This window comes from Grampus griseus, assembly GCF_964374135.1.
Source record: "Grampus griseus genome assembly, chromosome: 1".
Classification (NCBI taxonomy): Eukaryota; Metazoa; Chordata; class Mammalia; order Artiodactyla; family Delphinidae; genus Grampus; species Grampus griseus.
The window spans coordinates 177,666,473-177,684,132 of record NC_139017.1 but is presented as its reverse complement, the minus strand read 5'-3'; the positions used below and the strand labels follow the sequence as shown (position 1 = coordinate 177,684,132).

The following is a 17,660-nucleotide window of genomic DNA, read 5'->3' as shown; positions in this document are numbered from 1 at the left end:
CTGTGCAGGCTCCTGTCCAGAAGTGGGTCACGGATCCTCCCCTCCTTGGTGCACGGAAGGTGGGAAACCAAGAAGGGGATTAGGATAGTTGGCTCGTATCAGTCACGAGCTGTCCCTTGGACGTTGGCTCGTTGCTGCTCTCTACAAAACTGGGGTTCTCTGGGCAAGGCACAATGGGGTGATGGTGGTCAGGTAACCAATAGTGTCACTACAATAATATGACCAGGACTGCCCAGTCATAGCATCCTTAACTGGTTGATCCTAGCTGAGAGTGGAGAGTGGGCACAAGCCAGACGTTCTCGAAGACTTAAGGTTTGGGACCAAACTGTGATGTGGAGGTAATCAGATCTGGGATCTCAGCACGTTCACGTGAATCGGAAAACCTTACGATGAGATGGGAGGGCACTGGACTGAGGTGTAAGCCCGCCCTCTCCCCTTTCTTTCTTTCCACGGTGGGGGGAGTGGGGGTAGGCCTGGATAACCTCTAAGGTGCCACCCTGACCTGAGTGTTCTGTGACCTCTGGGCCCCAGGTGAACATGATGACCTTGGCAGAGCACATCATCGAAGCCACCCCTGAGCGGATCAAGCAGGAGAACTTTGTGCCCACCGAGTCCCCGGCATTGGAGAGGACAGACGCGGCCACCATCAGCAGTACGATGAGCTGGCTGGCCGGTTACCTAGCTGACGCGGACCATCTGCCAAACGCCGCCCAGATCAGGTCAGTAGTGTTCGTGGGCCACTCCCCAGGGCGAGCTCCTGGGTTTACGTGGAGGCTCTGTAGGCCCACTGGATCGGAGGAGTTCCGTGTAATGAAGGGCCTTGTCAAGGAAGGAAGGAAGCGTTAAGACGAGTTCCATTGCCTCTTCCAAGGGCCCCTCATGTCCTCACCTCTCCCGTGATTTTTCTTCCCACGTCCGAGCGCAGGAGATGATGTATCCTGGTGTTCCCCCGCCCGTTCAGCTGAAGTTTCACGATTGGATAGTGGACTCAGTGGATATAGTACTTAGCACAGTACTAAACTCATAACAGGTGCTCAGTGTGAAGTTACTGATGGAAGGACATTCAGAGTCTGCTTAGCAGCTCTCTGGACTGAGGGAAGGCATATTCCTCATGGTCCACAGTAGGTACCATCTTGTCTCGTTGACCAGCGTGCAATGCATCCTGCAAACCAATCACCAGCCTCTCTCCCCTGTGTCTCCTCTTGTTTCAGAAGTGCATATAACGAGCCTCTAACCCCTTCTTCTAATACCAGCCTGAGCCCTGTAGGCTCACCGGTCAGTGAAATAGCTTTCGAGAAACCCAGCCTTCCCTCCGCCGCAGACTGGTCTGAATTCCTGAGTGCGTCTACCAGTGAGAAGGTGGAGAATGAATTTGCTCAGCTGACTCTGTCTGATCACGAACAGAGAGAACTCTACGAAGCGGCCAGGCTTGTCCAGACAGCTTTCCGGAAGTACAAGGTAAAAGACAACAGAGTCCTGATGCGGTGACACTCTTAAGGTCGGGAAAGTCAGAGTCGTTCAAACCAAAACATATGCTGTTTCTTTTTTTTTCTTCTGAATCAATAGAATTGTTATTTGACATTATTAATTAGGTCCCATGAGATTATTAATAATTGTCAGAAGCTTTAGTGAAGTAAAACTGACAAGTAGTGTGATGGTTGTCACCATCTGAACTGACTGTTGGTAATAATAATGGATATTTATTATCTAATTAATATAAAGTAAGTTGACACCTCTGCCACAAGGAATTTATGACCTAGAACAGGGGTTTCTAGCTGGAGGCCTGGTGACTGATTGTCCTAAAATTTTATGGTAAAGTGCATTTTTGGTGGGAGAGGGTCCAGAGCCTTCCACAGTTTCTCAGAGGAGTCTCTGACCTCCTTAAGAAGGTGTTACGAGCCATCGATCATTGATCCAAAAGTAGAGGACCCAGACTTCCCTGGTGGTGCAGTGGTTAAGAATTCATCTGCCAATGCAGTGGACACGGGTTCGAGCCCTGGTCCGGGAAGATCCCACATGCCACGGAGCAACTAAGCCCGTGCACCACAACTGCTGAGCCTGCGCTCTACAGCCCGAGAGCCACAACTACGGAGCCTATATGCCACAACTACTGAAGCCTGTGCACCTAGAGCCTATGCTCTGCAGCAAGAGAAACCACCGCAGTGAGAAGCCCGTGCACCACAACGAAGAGTAGCCCCCGCTCGCCGCAACTAGAGAAAGCCCGAGCGCAGCAACAAAGACCCAATGCAGCCAAAAATAAATAAATAAATGAATAAAAACAAAAGTAGAGGACTTGGTGTTATCTTAGGAAAGACAGCAGAGAGCAGAAATTTATAAGGGCAAATAGTGCAATACCTAATTCTTTAAATACTTTGAAAATGAATATTGTTTTAGGCCTCCTAACATCCAAATATGATGGTTCTGTTTAGAAGCAGGAATAATCAGAGAGTTATTCTGTAAATTCATTTTTTTAATTTATCCTGATACTAACTTATCACTGCATTTTGGTAAACCTCTGGTCTCAGTTCTGAGAAAGTCAATTAAATGAGTCATGATTCCATTTAAGTCTTGGGACAGTTGCATTCTTTATACTACATCATTATTTCTTTTCTTGCCTCACTTTCCCTTGAAGGGCCGACCCTTGCGGGAGCAGCAGGAAGTGGCAGCAGCTGTCATTCAGCGTTGTTACAGAAAATATAAACAGGTGAGCCAGCTTCTGGGTCGCCATGGGAACGTGCCTTATTCACACAGCATCCAAACAGGCCTGGGGGGGTCTGGTGTGTGGTTTGGCAAAGAGCACAACATCCAGTGCCTGATCCAAAGACTGACTTTGAATTGCCTTGATTAAAAGCCAAAGGGGGGCGTCCCTGGTGGCGCAGCGGTTGAGAGTCCGCCTGCCGATGCAGGGGACACGGGTTCGTGCCCCGGTCCGGGAGAATCCCACTATGCCACGGAGCGGCTGGGCCCGTGAGCCACGGCCGCTGAGCCTGTGCGTCTGGAGCCTGTGGTCCGCAACGGGAGAGGCCACAACAGTGAGAGGCCAACGTACCGCAAAAAAAAAAAAGAAACACCAAAGGGAAATGTTCCAGAAGGGAAAAAAACAAAAACAAGCAAACAAAAAGCCACCTGCAACTAATGGCGCAAAATAATTTTTATTCAGATCGTTGGCCTCTTAGTGGTATCACCTGCCTGCAGCATTGGTCTGATACAGAGGAAGTTATTTGTGTCTGAAATAAGGCTCTGTGTCTCAGTCATTTTACCTATAAACTATTTAGTAATTAAAGAACTCAAGGGAATTTAATACGGTGATTGGAGTAGGTAAATACTAATTGTTATCGTTGACCTTGAATTATATACATTACATAATCCTTAGCGGTTTTTCCTTTTGGCTTCTTCTTATCCGATTTAAAATGAAGAATTGTAAAAATCTGAAGAAGCCCAGAATATCTTAAACCGTTTTGTATTCCAGACTGTTTTGTATTCCTTAGTTAAGTGTTGCAGGAAGAGTATCGGAGTTACTCTTTCGTGCAGTATTGCTATTTCTGAAACTACCTGCAGGGTCTTGTAGCTCCCGTCAGTGGGGAAGAGAGCACCTAGCACGTCCTGGATCTTTTATGCTCATCATCTCATTTTCTCCTTACAAAAATACCTGAAGTCAACAATTTTATTTCCATTTTGCAGATGAAGAAGCTGAGGCTCAGAGAGATTGAGTAAATATTAGACCTTTCTAACCACCTAGGTGGTGATAAAATGTTAAAAATTGCCGAATTGAGTTCTGACCGGTTCATACAATAAAACTCGGTCCTGTCAGTAGATTCTAGAACCTTTTATTAGGTTGTGCTTTCGGTAGGTCTTACATTTTTGTTTAAGGAATGTATACCAGCCACACAGAAATCCAGGATTCTGTTCTCTTGTTATTTCTAGCATTTGTCTGATTCAGGTTGCCATGTTCTCAAGTTTCTTTAGGATTAAGCTCTAACGGTGAGGGGCGGGGAGCCTCTTTAGCTTATAGCCGATTGAGTTCGTGATCCCAGGAAATGAAGGTTTATTGTGTAAACGCTGACACCACGGTCCCTGTAGCCCCACAGCAGGGAACCATCCTGGCTTGCTGTTAGCCCGAGCAATACTCAGAATCAAGTTTCAAGTCTGTGATTTCAGCAGGTATTAATTCCAAAACGTGAGTTTGGTTTTTTTTTTTAATCCCCTCCCAAAGAAGTGTTGGCTACAACCAGAAAGTCGGAAGGCATTTAAAAAAAAATACTGACAAATATAAGACAAGTATTTTGGAAGATGGAAGGCATGAAGATAGCCAGGTTGCCTTTTTTCCTTTTTTTTTTTTTTTTTTCGGTTGGGAGTTTCATTGGTTCTGGTTCTGGTTTTTCATTTCCTTCTATTCGGCAATCTAACATTAATCTTGTATTTTCTGTTTCTCCCCCAAGCTGACATGGATAGCCTTGAAGGTAATGATACACCCAAGTCCTCTCACAAACCATTCCACCAGAGTCACACACTTCACACCCATCACCAGCTACAAGAAGGGGCCATTAAGATGGCACGGTCATTCCGTAGGCATACCCCCCTCGCCCGGCCACCTCACCACAGCACATCTATCCTCTGGGGACCACGTGGTGATGCCGTCGCAGTGGGTTTCAGCAGTAACAGTCATTGGACATTTTCTTGGCCAGTGTCCATCTAAACAATCCGTCCAGAACAATTGCCGTGAACCCTGTGAGCCCCTGAAGATGTTTCCCTTTTTCCCATCGTGCTTCACCGTGGCCCGGGAGGTTCTGACTATGCAGAGCGCACGGGTCAAGGCGATGGAAACGCTGTAGGATGCAGCGTCCTTGTCTTAAAAGACTTTTGGCCAAATGCAAATGTCAGGCGGGTCAGATAAGACTAAGCAGGATTCTTGCAGAAGGGCCCTGTGTCTGTTTCCTTTCCTCACTCCACCTCGTACATGCAGAGAGATACTTAGGCACAGGGATTTTCTGAGGAATACTTGTCCCTCTGATGGTAAGTCGCCTTCTTGTGAGCAAAGCGCTTCTCTGTGACTTCCTGTCCCCAGACTTGTAGTCTGTGTCGTTAGCAATCTGGACATAGTCTTTTTTTAAAATCTGGAGAGCTCTGCATTTTTCCTGCCTGGACTCTGATAGGGAAGAGGACCCATCCTCCCCGCACCGTGCCTTCATGCCTCACTTTCCATCTCTGCGGCAAGCTGGCCGGAGGGTGCTGGGCCTGGCTCCCAAGCCGTCCCCGGCTCCGGGGCCGCTTTCCAAGTTTCATGGCTTCACCCCACTGTCGGTCTTACGAGCGTTAATCTTTTGCAGGTTAAAATGGCTTAAAGGTGTCAGCGTTTCATGATAAGCCTTGTATTTGGGACCTTGTAACTCAGAAATTTGTCGAGGGGAATGCTAGTTAGAAATCAGATGCTGACCGCTAAGTAGATTTGTGTTTGGCAGGAATTGGGAGGCATCCAATTAAAAATGGGAGGTTAATTTAAAATGTTTCCAAATTGGATAGGAAATATCCGTCTTCAGCATTTCAAGTTTTACCTCCTAAATAATACTTTTTCGATTCCTAAATGTCTCAGTTTATTGCCATTAAAACTTTTTTCCAAAAAGGGCAAACAATTTTGATATTTGGGGGGAAAAAACCCACATTTAAATCAATGCATTGTCTGAAGGAAACCCTTAAAGTAACATTTTGCATTTTGGAAAGGTAGGTGAAAAGATGCCTAGTTTGCCTCTTTAATGATGCACCCCCAGAGAATATGAAAAGAAAGGGAAAAGTTTTCCTTCTTGCCGTCCCCACCTGGTGGGCTCAGAGGACACCCAGGCCTGCGTGGCCCCCCTTGTTACTGCTGTGCTTCTTCTTGTTCCCCCTGCAGTATGCACTTTATAAAAAGATGACACAGGCTGCCATCCTGATCCAGAGCAAATTCCGAAGTTACTACGAACAAAAAAAATTTCAGCAGAGCCGGCGTGCTGCTGTGCTGATCCAGAAGTTTTACCGGAGTTATAAAAAGTGTGGCAGGAGACGGCAGGCTCGGCGGACGGCAGTCATCGTACAGCAGAAACTCAGGTGGGTCAAGATTCGTGGCGGCCAAGAGAACCCCAACTGAGTCCAAAGAACTGCCCCTTGTTGACACATAGGCCTGTACAAGGAGTAAAGCATCTTGCAGCTCTTTTCTTCCCAGACCAGTCTACATGTCACGTGTTCGTAGAGTTACACCTGTCCTCTTTGCCTGTTTTTGTCTATTTAGCGTCTCCTTTCTCTCTCCCCACCCCCCATCCAATCATTTTGATGCCACCACCCAGTTTCACCTCGTATCAGAGTCTGGCTGGACCACAGTTCCTACTCAGAAAGGTGGCACTGTAATATAGCCGTCTAAATTGTAGCGTTTCTATACCTAAGACCTTGGGAGAGTGAGTAGTACTAAGCCACTCCATTTTGAAGAGTGTAATAAAAACTTCTAGCACCGGAAAATACACTGACGAAAGAAGTTTAGAAAATAATAGCCCAAAGAGAGCAGCAAACACAGGCGAATCAATTTCTAAACCGAGAAAGTCTGTCTAATGCCTTTTTGAACAAACGAGCTTACAAAGACTTGGGGCAGAACAGTTACAGGACATCTTCTCTTTAGTCTTTTTATTATCTCCCTCCAAGTAGGTGAAAATGTCTGTAGTCCCCTCCTTCCTTCTCCCCCAGTGATGCCCAGACTCAGAACCATAAAACAGGCTTGTGCTGTTGGATTTGCCACATGAGCTGTTTGGTTAAGAGTTTTCTCTCGCCGCTGACCTGCTTTCAACTTTCGCACATGAGGCTTTACAGCTTCTCGTGACAGTAATTCATATTCTGGCTTTTTCAGGAGCAGTTTGCTAACCAAAAAGCAGGACCAGGCTGCTCGAAAAATAATGAGGTTTCTACGCCGCTGTCGCCACAGGTACATTAACCCTCATCCCGACATGTTCCTCGTCGAGAATAATAAAACCACTCTCATCGCCTTACCCACTCATGAACTCCTTGGTGAAGCTAATCCCCCACAAATAATCAGGGTACACGTCCCAAATGACGCTAGGATAACAGAACTCTTTAACTAGGGACTGAGTTGCTGCCATAAGAATACCGGTCGCTGTTCCAGACGATGCTGTGTAGAGATTGAACCACGGAGATCATGCCAGTGTTTTTGTTTTAATTTGGGTGCGAGGACAACTTAGGCAGACTGGCTTTTCATTCCAGATTTTTCTTTAGCAGTGTGTTCTTCACTCTGAACCCTTACTGTGCTAACGTGTGTCCAAACAGAAAAGACACAGAGTTTCTATTCTGAAGGAAAGGTTGAGACACCACTAATGCCATCCAAATTTTCTGATGTATAATTTCCACTAAATAGTTGGTGCCCTCTACTGGCCGTGTCAGAGCTAACACCCTCCATCAAGTGACCAATTCCAGCTCGTCTGTGATGAGAAACAGGAGAGGCGGTCAGAATGAAACTGGGCAGGGCAGGAAACACAGCCGAGACAGAGGCGCATTTCCAACTAGAAGTGGGCTCCGGTGACCCCAGCATCTTCCTGCAGAGCTACGCCAGGGGAGTTTCTCTTTGTTTTCCTGAGTTTGGGATGCCTTGGTGAAGACGAGGTCCTTAACTCAGATTTTGGGGGCTGGTGAACGTGTTTTTCTTTTCTTTGCTTGGGTTAATATTCCAGCCTGACCACTGTGACATTGGCCGACTGAGCTGTGTTTAGATAGCTCTCCACGTAGTTTTGTCGCTTCTCTGTGCATCGGGAGCGATGAAGTTTACAGACCCAAACTTGAAAGCAAGCTCTTTAATGTCTGATTTCCTCTTTCCTGTTTAATTGTACCCAAAGCCCGAGTGTCCAGGTGCAGTTTGATTCTCAGAGGTTTCACTTTAGTTTTTTTTCCCCTCAAACTGTCTACTTGCTAACTTTGACAGTATTCTAACTTTGAGACTTACTAGGGGTTAACTGGCTACTTGTGTGCACTTTTACTTAAATTAACAAAATAATTCGTTTACATGACCATGGAAGGGAATGTGGACAGAACCACACATGCACAGTGATAAAAACTTTTAAAGGAACATTTTTTAGGTTATATACGGTGTTCTCTAGCTAGAATGCTGCCAGGGCAGCTCATGCACATTTACCGTATTCCTCCGCAGAGCGTTTGCTCTCCACCACGCAGTGATGGGGTTTTCCCCGTGACGCTAAGCAATGAGGTGCCCATATCAATACTCTGAAATAGCAAGTCTTGTTAGGAAATGCATATCAGAATATGCGGCATGGCCAGGACGTAATGAAATGAATCCTCCAGGCCTTACCAAAGTCAGTCTCTGTTTCCTTATTATTTACTCATACCTTTGACTTAGCCTTAGGGGACTTGCAGCCAAATAGAGGAGTTGATTTTCTTCCTTTGGTGAAAATATCAAGGCCTTACCTGGACCCTTTGCCATATATTCTTACACGTGCTCACACTCTTCTCCCCTTTTCCTCTTCCTCCTGCAAAACAAAAAACCCAGGAGGATTCAATCCAGCACTGCTGAGTCTGTGATTAACACTTTCCTAGCAGGTTTTATCTTCGAGGAAATCCCCTCCACGTGGCTCTTCCTTAAGCCACGTCAAACAAATGTTCACAAGTTAAATTCTCCTTGGTTCTTCTGGTCTTATCCTCAAACTTTGAAAATACGTATAGGTAATGCCACCTTGGTCATTGTGAGCAAAACTACATAAGGTCCCATGTTCATTTTCTTCTTTTTTTTTTTTTTTTTTTTGGCCAGAGCCTACCATGTTTACATTTGGTGAACTGAGTGAATTGAGAGGGTAAGATATTTAAGCAAAACATAAACGCCTGAAAGGCTGCTTCCCACAGAAGGCTGAACGGAGGAATCGTCTCACTCATGTTTTTAGAGTTCTCCTTTTGTAAACAAGTAGAAAAGCATTTCATGAGGATTTTGCCTTTCTTTGGTCCGTATTTTAACCAGTAATATCCTCATGAAGCTAATAAGTTTTTTTATGAAGAGAGCATCAGATTATGGATCTGAATTTCTGTTCATTATTTGGGATTAAACAATGACCCCTACTGGCTCTTTTCTTTACTTGCCCTTTGATATTCCAGATGCTAGAAAAATGTGCAGGCAAATTGGAATAAAACCTTTGTCTACTGACTGTGTAAGGTCACTATTCACTTTCCATTCCCATATATTCAATGAAGGAACCTGAAGAAATCCTGAAAAATCTGTCCCAGAAGTTTGAACTCATTTTCCCTAGAATGAGTGTCACCCTGTTGCCATTCTGGGTTATTGAATATTATTTTAAGAGAAACTGTCATCTGTGTTGTCCCCTAGAAGCATTAAAATAGGAAACCTCATATGACACCCTCTCAGAAAAGGTAGGTAGGAAGTGGCTTCAGGAATCAATAAGAAGTGTCCCATTTCCTTAAGGATTTTGCTCAGTCATGGACCCCAGCATTTTTAGACTGAAAAATAAATCGGTGAATTTCCTACCTGCTCATTTCACATATCCCACCACCACTCTCCTTTTCTTTTTTCCCAAAAACAACCAAAAAAGGAAACCTTTATAGTCTTTTTTGTTGAAATAAAGCTATTTATAAGATTTCTGTTGTGACCCTCACATGCTAATAGCTCTTTGGTGTTGTTTTACTGTCCAAAGCCCCCTGGTGGACCATAGGCTGTACAAAAGGGTGAGTTTAGCTGCCTGCTAGCCAGTTTCTCTTTATCTTCCATTTTCAATATTTTGCTTTTTGCTTGCTTGCATGGGGCTGCAGTCTAGGTATGCCCGTAAAGTTTCACATCCATTTCGAATGAAATAAGATAAAAACTAACCCTAATTACTAACACTGCTACTTTATACAACAGGAAAACAGTCACATACAACCATAGACATACAAATGCATGAGCAAGTGAAAGGGAGGGCCTTCTGAAGCCACCGCAGGGCATGCGTAGCACTTGGTGGGAGAAGCCTTCAGTGTAAAAAAAACAGTGGCTGGTGGGACAAGTTTAAATCTCAACAAGGCTGCACTAGAACAAAGCCTTAAGCAAGTGGTTATTTGCCATGAAAATAATCTGCCACGTGAAATTCGACTACTGCCGTGTCAAAATTTCTAAAGGAAAAAGGCTCACTAGGCAATACTGTTGTTTTTCTTTTAACTCATCTATTTCTTGTTTAGAGTTACATAGTTTCATTTTCTAACTCTCCCTTTCCCTGGTGCCGTGAGGTAAGTCAGTACCCAGAGCTGCCCTTTCTGAGCCAACTCAGGACATTCATGATCCAATAGGGAACAAACCTGACTTCCAGCATTTAATGGCAGCGCTGAAGAAAGACAGGGTGGTGTGAAGTGTCCGAAATCTGTATGTTCTATACTGCAGTCAAGAGTGGACGTTCCGAGAGAATTTGTGTTTTAAAGAAATGATAGTGAGTGAGCGTTCAACGGACACTATGAGTGTTCGTGAGATTTTAGAATGTGATGCTGATTTCTAAGTATGAAGACGTGACTGTAACACATCTTAAGTTATAATAAACGGTTTACTGGCAGAAAACTGGTTTTTAAAAGCCAGGAATTGAATTCACCAAAATCACACTTGAATTTAGATTAACTTGACAACTTTTGTCTTAAGAGAAGATGCATTTAAAATCTAACGTGACAAAATATAACATGGCGGTTAGCTCTATCAACTCAGCTCCATCCAACACCCTCCCTTCTTACCTTACACTCATACTGTATTTAGTCATTTGCAAGATTTCAGAGAAAAGATCGTGCTTCAGAAAAAAATCTCAAACTTCTAATGTCTCTGGAGAGATCATTTCCCGTATCACTACATTTATGTTGACGGTAATATTTATTCACTATATTTTAAGCCAAGTGTCCAAAAACATTTCCTTAAAAGGCCAGATAATAAATGTCCGTTGCAATATAGTAGTTCCCCCTCATCCATGGGGGATACGTTCCAAGACCCCCAGCGGATACCTGAAGCCGTGGCTAGTACCGAGTGCTATGTATGTGTGTACATACACACTGTGTTTCTCCTGTACTAACAGGCAGGTGGCGTATACAGTGTGGATGCGCTGGACAAAGGGATGAGTCACGTCCCAGGCAGGACAGAGTGGAGCAGTGCGAGATTTCCCCGTGCTACTCAGAACAGCACACAACTTAAAGCTCATGAATTATCTATTTCTGGAATTTTTCATTTACTGTTTTCAGACCGCGGTTGACCAATGGGTAGCTGAAACCTTGAAAGCAAAACCATGGATAAGGGGGAACCACTGTACTTAGTTCTACCCCTGAAACATGAAAACAGCCACAGACGATCCAAAAATGAATGGTTGTGACTGTGTTCTAATAAAACTGTATTTATACACAGACCTGCATTGGGCTGGATTTGGTCCATGGGCTGTAGTTTGCCAACCTGGGGTGATAGGAGAATTGAGTTTTTGTGAGTTTTTCCTAAATCAAAACCTTATCCCTGTAAAAGGTCTGAAGCCTCACCTACTGAAAACCATGGATAGTCACTGAAGGAGAAATTTGTTAAAAAAATAATAATAAAGCAGCTACTTGCCTTTGTAAATTTAACTAGTCAGACCTCTCTAGAATAAGGCAGTTGCTTACAATTAAAATAGTTCAGGTCCCATGTAGTGGTGCTGGCTCAGTGATGTCTGTGTTTGAAATATAAGAGAAAAGGGGGACACAAATGTCCATTTTTCTAGTCCCTCTCTCTCTCTGCATACATAGATAATATCTCTTTCCATTAGAAAAAAACCTCCCAGAGAACAGATGCATGCCCTAGTATTCAATTTAACTATAAGTTGTAGTGTCTTGCATGTTATATGCAATTTATATCGTCCGCTGCAAGGATCCAACATTTTAGTAAAAGTGGCTGCTTATGCACTTTTGAAGCCTGTTAGGTTCTCGCATGTTAATGATCATTTTCAAGAGTACATTTTCTAAAAGTGCTCTTCCATGCCAACCAGAGTCCCCACCTTAACTTCCTGAATGCTCGCTGCATTCCGCTGTGAGTTCCTAAAACTCCTCCTCATGCGTGGAAAGTTGGAATTTCATAACATCCTCTATGCCACTCAGTCTTAGGGGGTTTGAGAGAGAGGAACTCAGAAGCTTTCAGGTTTCTTCCAGTGTGGTCATTGTTCTCTAACGTATGAATTGAGGAATAGCTTAGCTGTGTCTTGTCTAATTCCCAGTACGATCTCTCGTCCATCGGAGAAGTCATGATGGTCCTCCAAGAGTCCCCAAGTTGAAGTTACTCTTGGGAGGCAGGACATTCTCTGAGGAGGATTTATATTCCTGGAATTTGTGTCAAAGAAGCTAATATACTTACCAGTGTATAAAGTATACCATATTTAAGACATTTAAGGTTTACATATCCGAAGATAATATTTGAAAAATGAAGAATTACATTTTATGGTACGGTACGTGTAACATACGATTTGACCCCAACTTTTAAGTTAATGAAGCAGCAGAATGTCTAAAAAGGGAGGTGACGTCAATTATCAGAATTAGGGTCCAGCTGGCTAACTCCAGCAGCAGAGCAATCAGAAAATACCAATGTGTCTTCAAATTTTCAGCCTCAGGGAAAGCTAAGAAAAAGCCCCCAGTGGTCCTCACCGAAGCCAGCTCATTTTCACTCAGTCACTCCTCCAGACTTGGCCCCTAATTTACCCAGTAACTTAAAATGAAGTCATCCAGTTCCTAATACCGTCAAAGGGATTTGTTTTGTCTTGGACACAATAACTTGTCAAGAGAAGACATTATACACAGAGAGATGTTTGAATCAACAGTTTATTTTTCTTAGTTCACTTAGGTGTTATACTAGTTCAGCAAATGCCTGAAGGATTTCTAAGGTTGAAGAAATATTTAAGTGCTCTGGCTGAGAATACTATATTCCAATTGGATTTTGAATATCTTGAACAGGGTGTTATTCAGTGTTACAGCAGAAAACCAAGATGCCTCAGGTGTAAAGGAAATAGTAAAGAGCTGAATTATATAACAGGTTTGTCCTCAAGGTATTGAGACTAGAAAGGACAATGCCTTAGACAAATTTCTTCTTTCCCTAGTGAGATCAGATTTCTGTGAGAGGGCTTTATAACCTAAAACAGTCCCTGCAGGTATTGTAAACAGTAAGACTCCTGGTATTGAACTAACCGATCTCTTGAAAATTGCTGGCCTAGTTACCCATGTTCAATAAAGGTGGGTGAAGCCATCCAACTGGAATAAAAAGAGCCCTGATTGGAGGAAGAAGAGATAACACTTTCTGGGCACCAATTTTTAAACACCAGGTTTTCTCTCTATTTGACAACTGGGTTTCCAAACACTTAACCGGGCCAGATGCTGCTAGTTATCTTGGTAAGTAGCGTGGACAGCACTGGTTCTTGAGAGCAGCCCTGCAAGATATCTTCAGTGGGTCACTAGCAAGTTCTGCGGGTCACACTTAGACTTTTTGTGTTGTTCTCTACACGTTGGTCCAAGGGGCAGTTCTCTAACGATGCCTGCAAGTGAACTGTTTGAGAAAAGTAACAGTGCTCTGTCAACAGCTTGGATGTCACACTTCCCTAGTTAAATTTGACGTGAGGTGTGGTTTCCAAGTGGCCCAGTCTGCTCGGTAAGGAGTAAGCAATGAAGGTGGGGTGCGTCATCTAATTAAAATCTCCAAAGTAATTCTGTCTTACTTGCCTCTTTTAGGAAATGAATCTTTGGGGAACACAGTGGCGTGTGTTACATTGCAGACAACATGCTCTGTGTCATTCTTATTGGGCCTCTCTGTCTTTTTTGTTTTGCAATCCAAATGAGATTTCTGGAAAATGGCAAGACCTCTCTTTTCCTAAACCCCCCCCACGAACTATTGCAGCTCTCAGAGCAACAGGTAACTAAGCAGAGAGCCTCATCTGGCTGCCCTGTATATTTCTGACGTCCAGCATTGCGAGAATATACCTGCCAAAGTCCACTGGCTCATGACACATTTCCCTGGCTGAGCATTACTGAGTAGATGTTAACGAAGCCGCTTTGCCTAATGCTTTACCCATGGAGCCATTGTTCGCTACGAGTCTCTGAAGCAGGCCTCCTTCATTTATCCATAAACGATCATGGGACGTCTGATGGAAAGAAACCCCGTGGGCTTCTGCTGGCTTTCAGTGCTGTTGCTTACCACATCACTTCAGTACATTACAATGCAACGTAGTTTGGGTTTGGGTTTGGGCTGAGACTGCAACAATATCCGAAAGATTATTTTCAGCCTATAGAATGCTTGGGGGAAATCCTGGGCTTGTCTTTAGTTTTAACAGTTGGATGGTCACAGGTCCAAGTCTTGCTATTCTAATTACCGTGATTGAAGCCAGGAACACGAGTACCATTTTCGAAGTTACTGATGCACAGTTCAGAAACGTGGTCCTGGCAGCTCTCCTTATAGTAGCAATTGCCTTGTGCCTACAGAAGCTACAGTTCCTATGTTGTATTAATTGTCTTCACAGTCTCCAGGAAGACTGCTCTGCCTGTCTTCCATGTGAGGAAACTCAGAAGTAAGTGTAATTATCATGGGATTTGTTTTTAGATAACCTGGACATTATTAGACTCAGTTCTTTCTTAGCCCTGAATGAGGCTAACACGTACAATTCTTTAAGAGAATCCAAAACTCAGTAACCCTTAGCTGAGTGTGTGTAATGTAATGTAACAGACGTTTACTGGACCTCTGTATTCTCAGTTCTATAGATACAGTGACCACAGGTACAGAATTTTCAGGTATCATTCCAATTTCAAAAATTCTGCTCTACCTTTACCAAGTTTTCACACTGAAAATATGTTTACAATATAGGTAATATCAAGGAAACTAGCTCAATCGATTTTTGGTTTTGGTCTATAAAATTTATCTTTTTTTCCCCCTCCACTGAACTTTTCAATTGTTCTTTTATGTCACGTGAATACAACATTTGTAAGAAACAGTAGTAGTAACAGATGGATAGAAAAACATCTTAGAAACTTTTTTAAAGAAGGACAAGCAGAAATAATTATTATGAAGGAAACACATACTCACTGTAGTACATTTTGGAAATACAAATAAGCAAGGAAAATCACCCAGAGATGATAACTGTTAAACTTTTTGTATCTTTCTCGTGGTAGAGGCATTTTCAGTTAACCTACGCCTTTTAGTCATTATTCATGTCTTGAATGACTGAGACAAGGCGGCCACAAATCTCTGTGACTATTTGAAACACTCTGATTTGAAACATCTGTCTCTTAGAACTTACTAACAAAAATTCTAGTATCAGATGTTGTTCTCATTCACTTCAGTGAATAGAATTAATTGTTTTCTGTTCCTTTGGAGGCAGCATAACAGTCAAACATATTTTGCCCAATTGACATTTGATTTAAAGCAAAATAAAACAAAACATTAGGCACCGCTGTCTTATCCTAATAATCTACCCTCAAGTAACATAAACCTCCACTTGTGATTTCAGTAGTGCAGACTGTAAAAGTCTCTCAAGTTCATCTAAACTTGCAGAGGTAAGTTAACACCAATATGATCTGCAAATTGGAGAATGAGGCTAAAAGTCTTCGGTTGCCTTGATTCTCAGACCCATTCTTTTCATGTTTCAGATGTACTTCAGTCGTAAAATTCATAAGTACATTTTATGTGGAGGTATTTTTTTTCCTCCAAAACATTGTAATAGAATCAACATAGGGTCTTATGAAGGATGACATCTTAGAATTGAGAAAATGTAATTGTCATCATCAGTTTCAACAACGTACTCATCTCATGCCATGGAAATTTTCCAAATGCATGTATTTTTGTACAGACTTTTAGGAAAACCAATAAAATAAGAATCGGGTTTAAAAATGTTTTTTTCTTGTTGTTGCCCTGAGATATTGTTTGAGGCAGCAGAGTGGAGGAGTGAAGTCAGACAAACCTGGCTTCAAATCCCCACTCTGCCATTTATTAACTATATAATTTGAGGTAGGTTGCTCAATTCCTGTAAATCTCAGGTTCTACGTTTATGAACTGGAGATGATTCTGATATTGTGAGGACTAAAATAACGCAACACATACTAAGGAACCCATGTAGCTCCTGGAACATCAGTGTTCTCTTCCTTTTTTCCTAATTTCTCCTTTAACAACTTCCCGTAAAAAAAAAAAAAAAACTTCCTGTGCCATTTAACTCATTTTAATATTATGTATTTATAACACTAGTAGACTGTGAAAACTGCATAATGAAACTAAAAACTAAATTCTCCAGTGGAGTTCAGGAGTTAGGAAAGCCTAGAAAATGGGAATGTCTGAAAATTGGAATGTCTCATTTTTCCTGAATAGACAGTCGTGGTCATTCTGTGTGCGGACGTGCATCTCTCCTTAACTTAATGCTATGTGAGGCTAGCACTAGCTTTATAGCAGAGTATTTACGTGGTAACTTTAAAACCCTGTGAAAACTTAGTTGACATTTTAATTAGCTCAGAAAGAAACTGCCGAAACAAATGTGACCATTTTAACTAAAAAAAAAAAAAAAGTTTATGTTATACCCACCGTGACCAGCTGATTACAGATTCTTTGGTATGAAACTATATAAAACATTCATAATTCTGGTTCATAATTCACGCTCCTTTTTATTTCATCCCAATGATGAACTTAAGATTTTTAAAGCCTTCCTGTTCACGCTAGCAAAACTGTGAATGGAGATCTTTGTGTTTATGCTCTCAGGCTTTGAGTTCAGAATTCTTCAAATTCTAGAAATCTCATCAGTGATGGAGTCTCTGTTGCACATTTGTGAATGAGTCCTGTACTAGTGCAGAAATAAAATGTCGTATTTGAAGTAGCATGCCCATTTTGCCGTAATTCAGCAAGGAGGTCTGCACAAGTACAGATACATTGCATGCCCAGAAGGAAAGGTGGCATCAGTGCATGCCTTGCATTTTTCCAGCCAAAGGGCTGTTAGTATAGATATTGCATGTTTAAAAATTGAACACAGAATATAGCATGTTTCAATTTTTAAAAAGCCATTTATCAAGTATGCATGTCCAAAATTAGGGACCTATAGTGATGCACATATCTGTACTGCAATATGATCCAAGTCACCTGAAAATTTAATAATCCATAGTATACTTAATTCTAAAGTTTAAATAATACCTGGATCCAGTTACGAATGTAACAGTGTATTCTAAAGGTACCTATTAAGAAAGAAGGCTTTAATAGTTTCGAAGATATACTGTTTGATCAAGCTGAGCTTGGTGTACTTAGTAAATAATCAGACAAATAAGTACATTTTCAAACATTATAATTCTTTTTAGTATTGATAAAGTGAGAAAGCTTTTTTTCTGAAAGAGAGCATCTTCTCTTTGAAGAGATTGTATCAACTTGGCAGAATTCTCAGAAACGATTCTGCTTGGAGGTGGTAAATATAATTTTCTTAAATTGCTATTATAGTACATACGCCATTCCATTGAATGCCAACCTAGGTAATAGAGCAGTAACTTATTACTGGTTTTTCAAAATGTTTTCTTTCCACATGAGTGTTCTCTAGAAAGGAAACTAGCATTCACTTTAAAATAAAATTTAAATTTACTGGTATAACTTAAGATAACAAAGAGGCCCTACTCTTAGAGAACCAGAAAACTGTATTTGGGAGTTATTGACC

The 17,660-nt window shown here is 42.3% G+C and overlaps 1 protein-coding gene across 1 annotated transcript in view; it reads left to right on the top strand.

Moving 5' to 3' along the window:
- Positions 1 to 17,660, top strand: part of CAMTA1 (calmodulin binding transcription activator 1) — an 895,524-nt gene that overhangs the window by 873,500 nt on the left and 4,364 nt on the right. Inside the window, 9 exon segments of the mRNA XM_082665985.1 lie at positions 532 to 719; positions 1,212 to 1,458; positions 2,633 to 2,704; positions 4,440 to 4,460; positions 5,888 to 6,081; positions 6,869 to 6,943; positions 9,684 to 9,714; positions 13,831 to 13,866; positions 13,869 to 13,903. Of these exon segments, the coding sequence (XP_082522111.1) occupies positions 532 to 719; positions 1,212 to 1,458; positions 2,633 to 2,704; positions 4,440 to 4,460; positions 5,888 to 6,081; positions 6,869 to 6,943; positions 9,684 to 9,714; positions 13,831 to 13,866; positions 13,869 to 13,903 (899 nt within the window).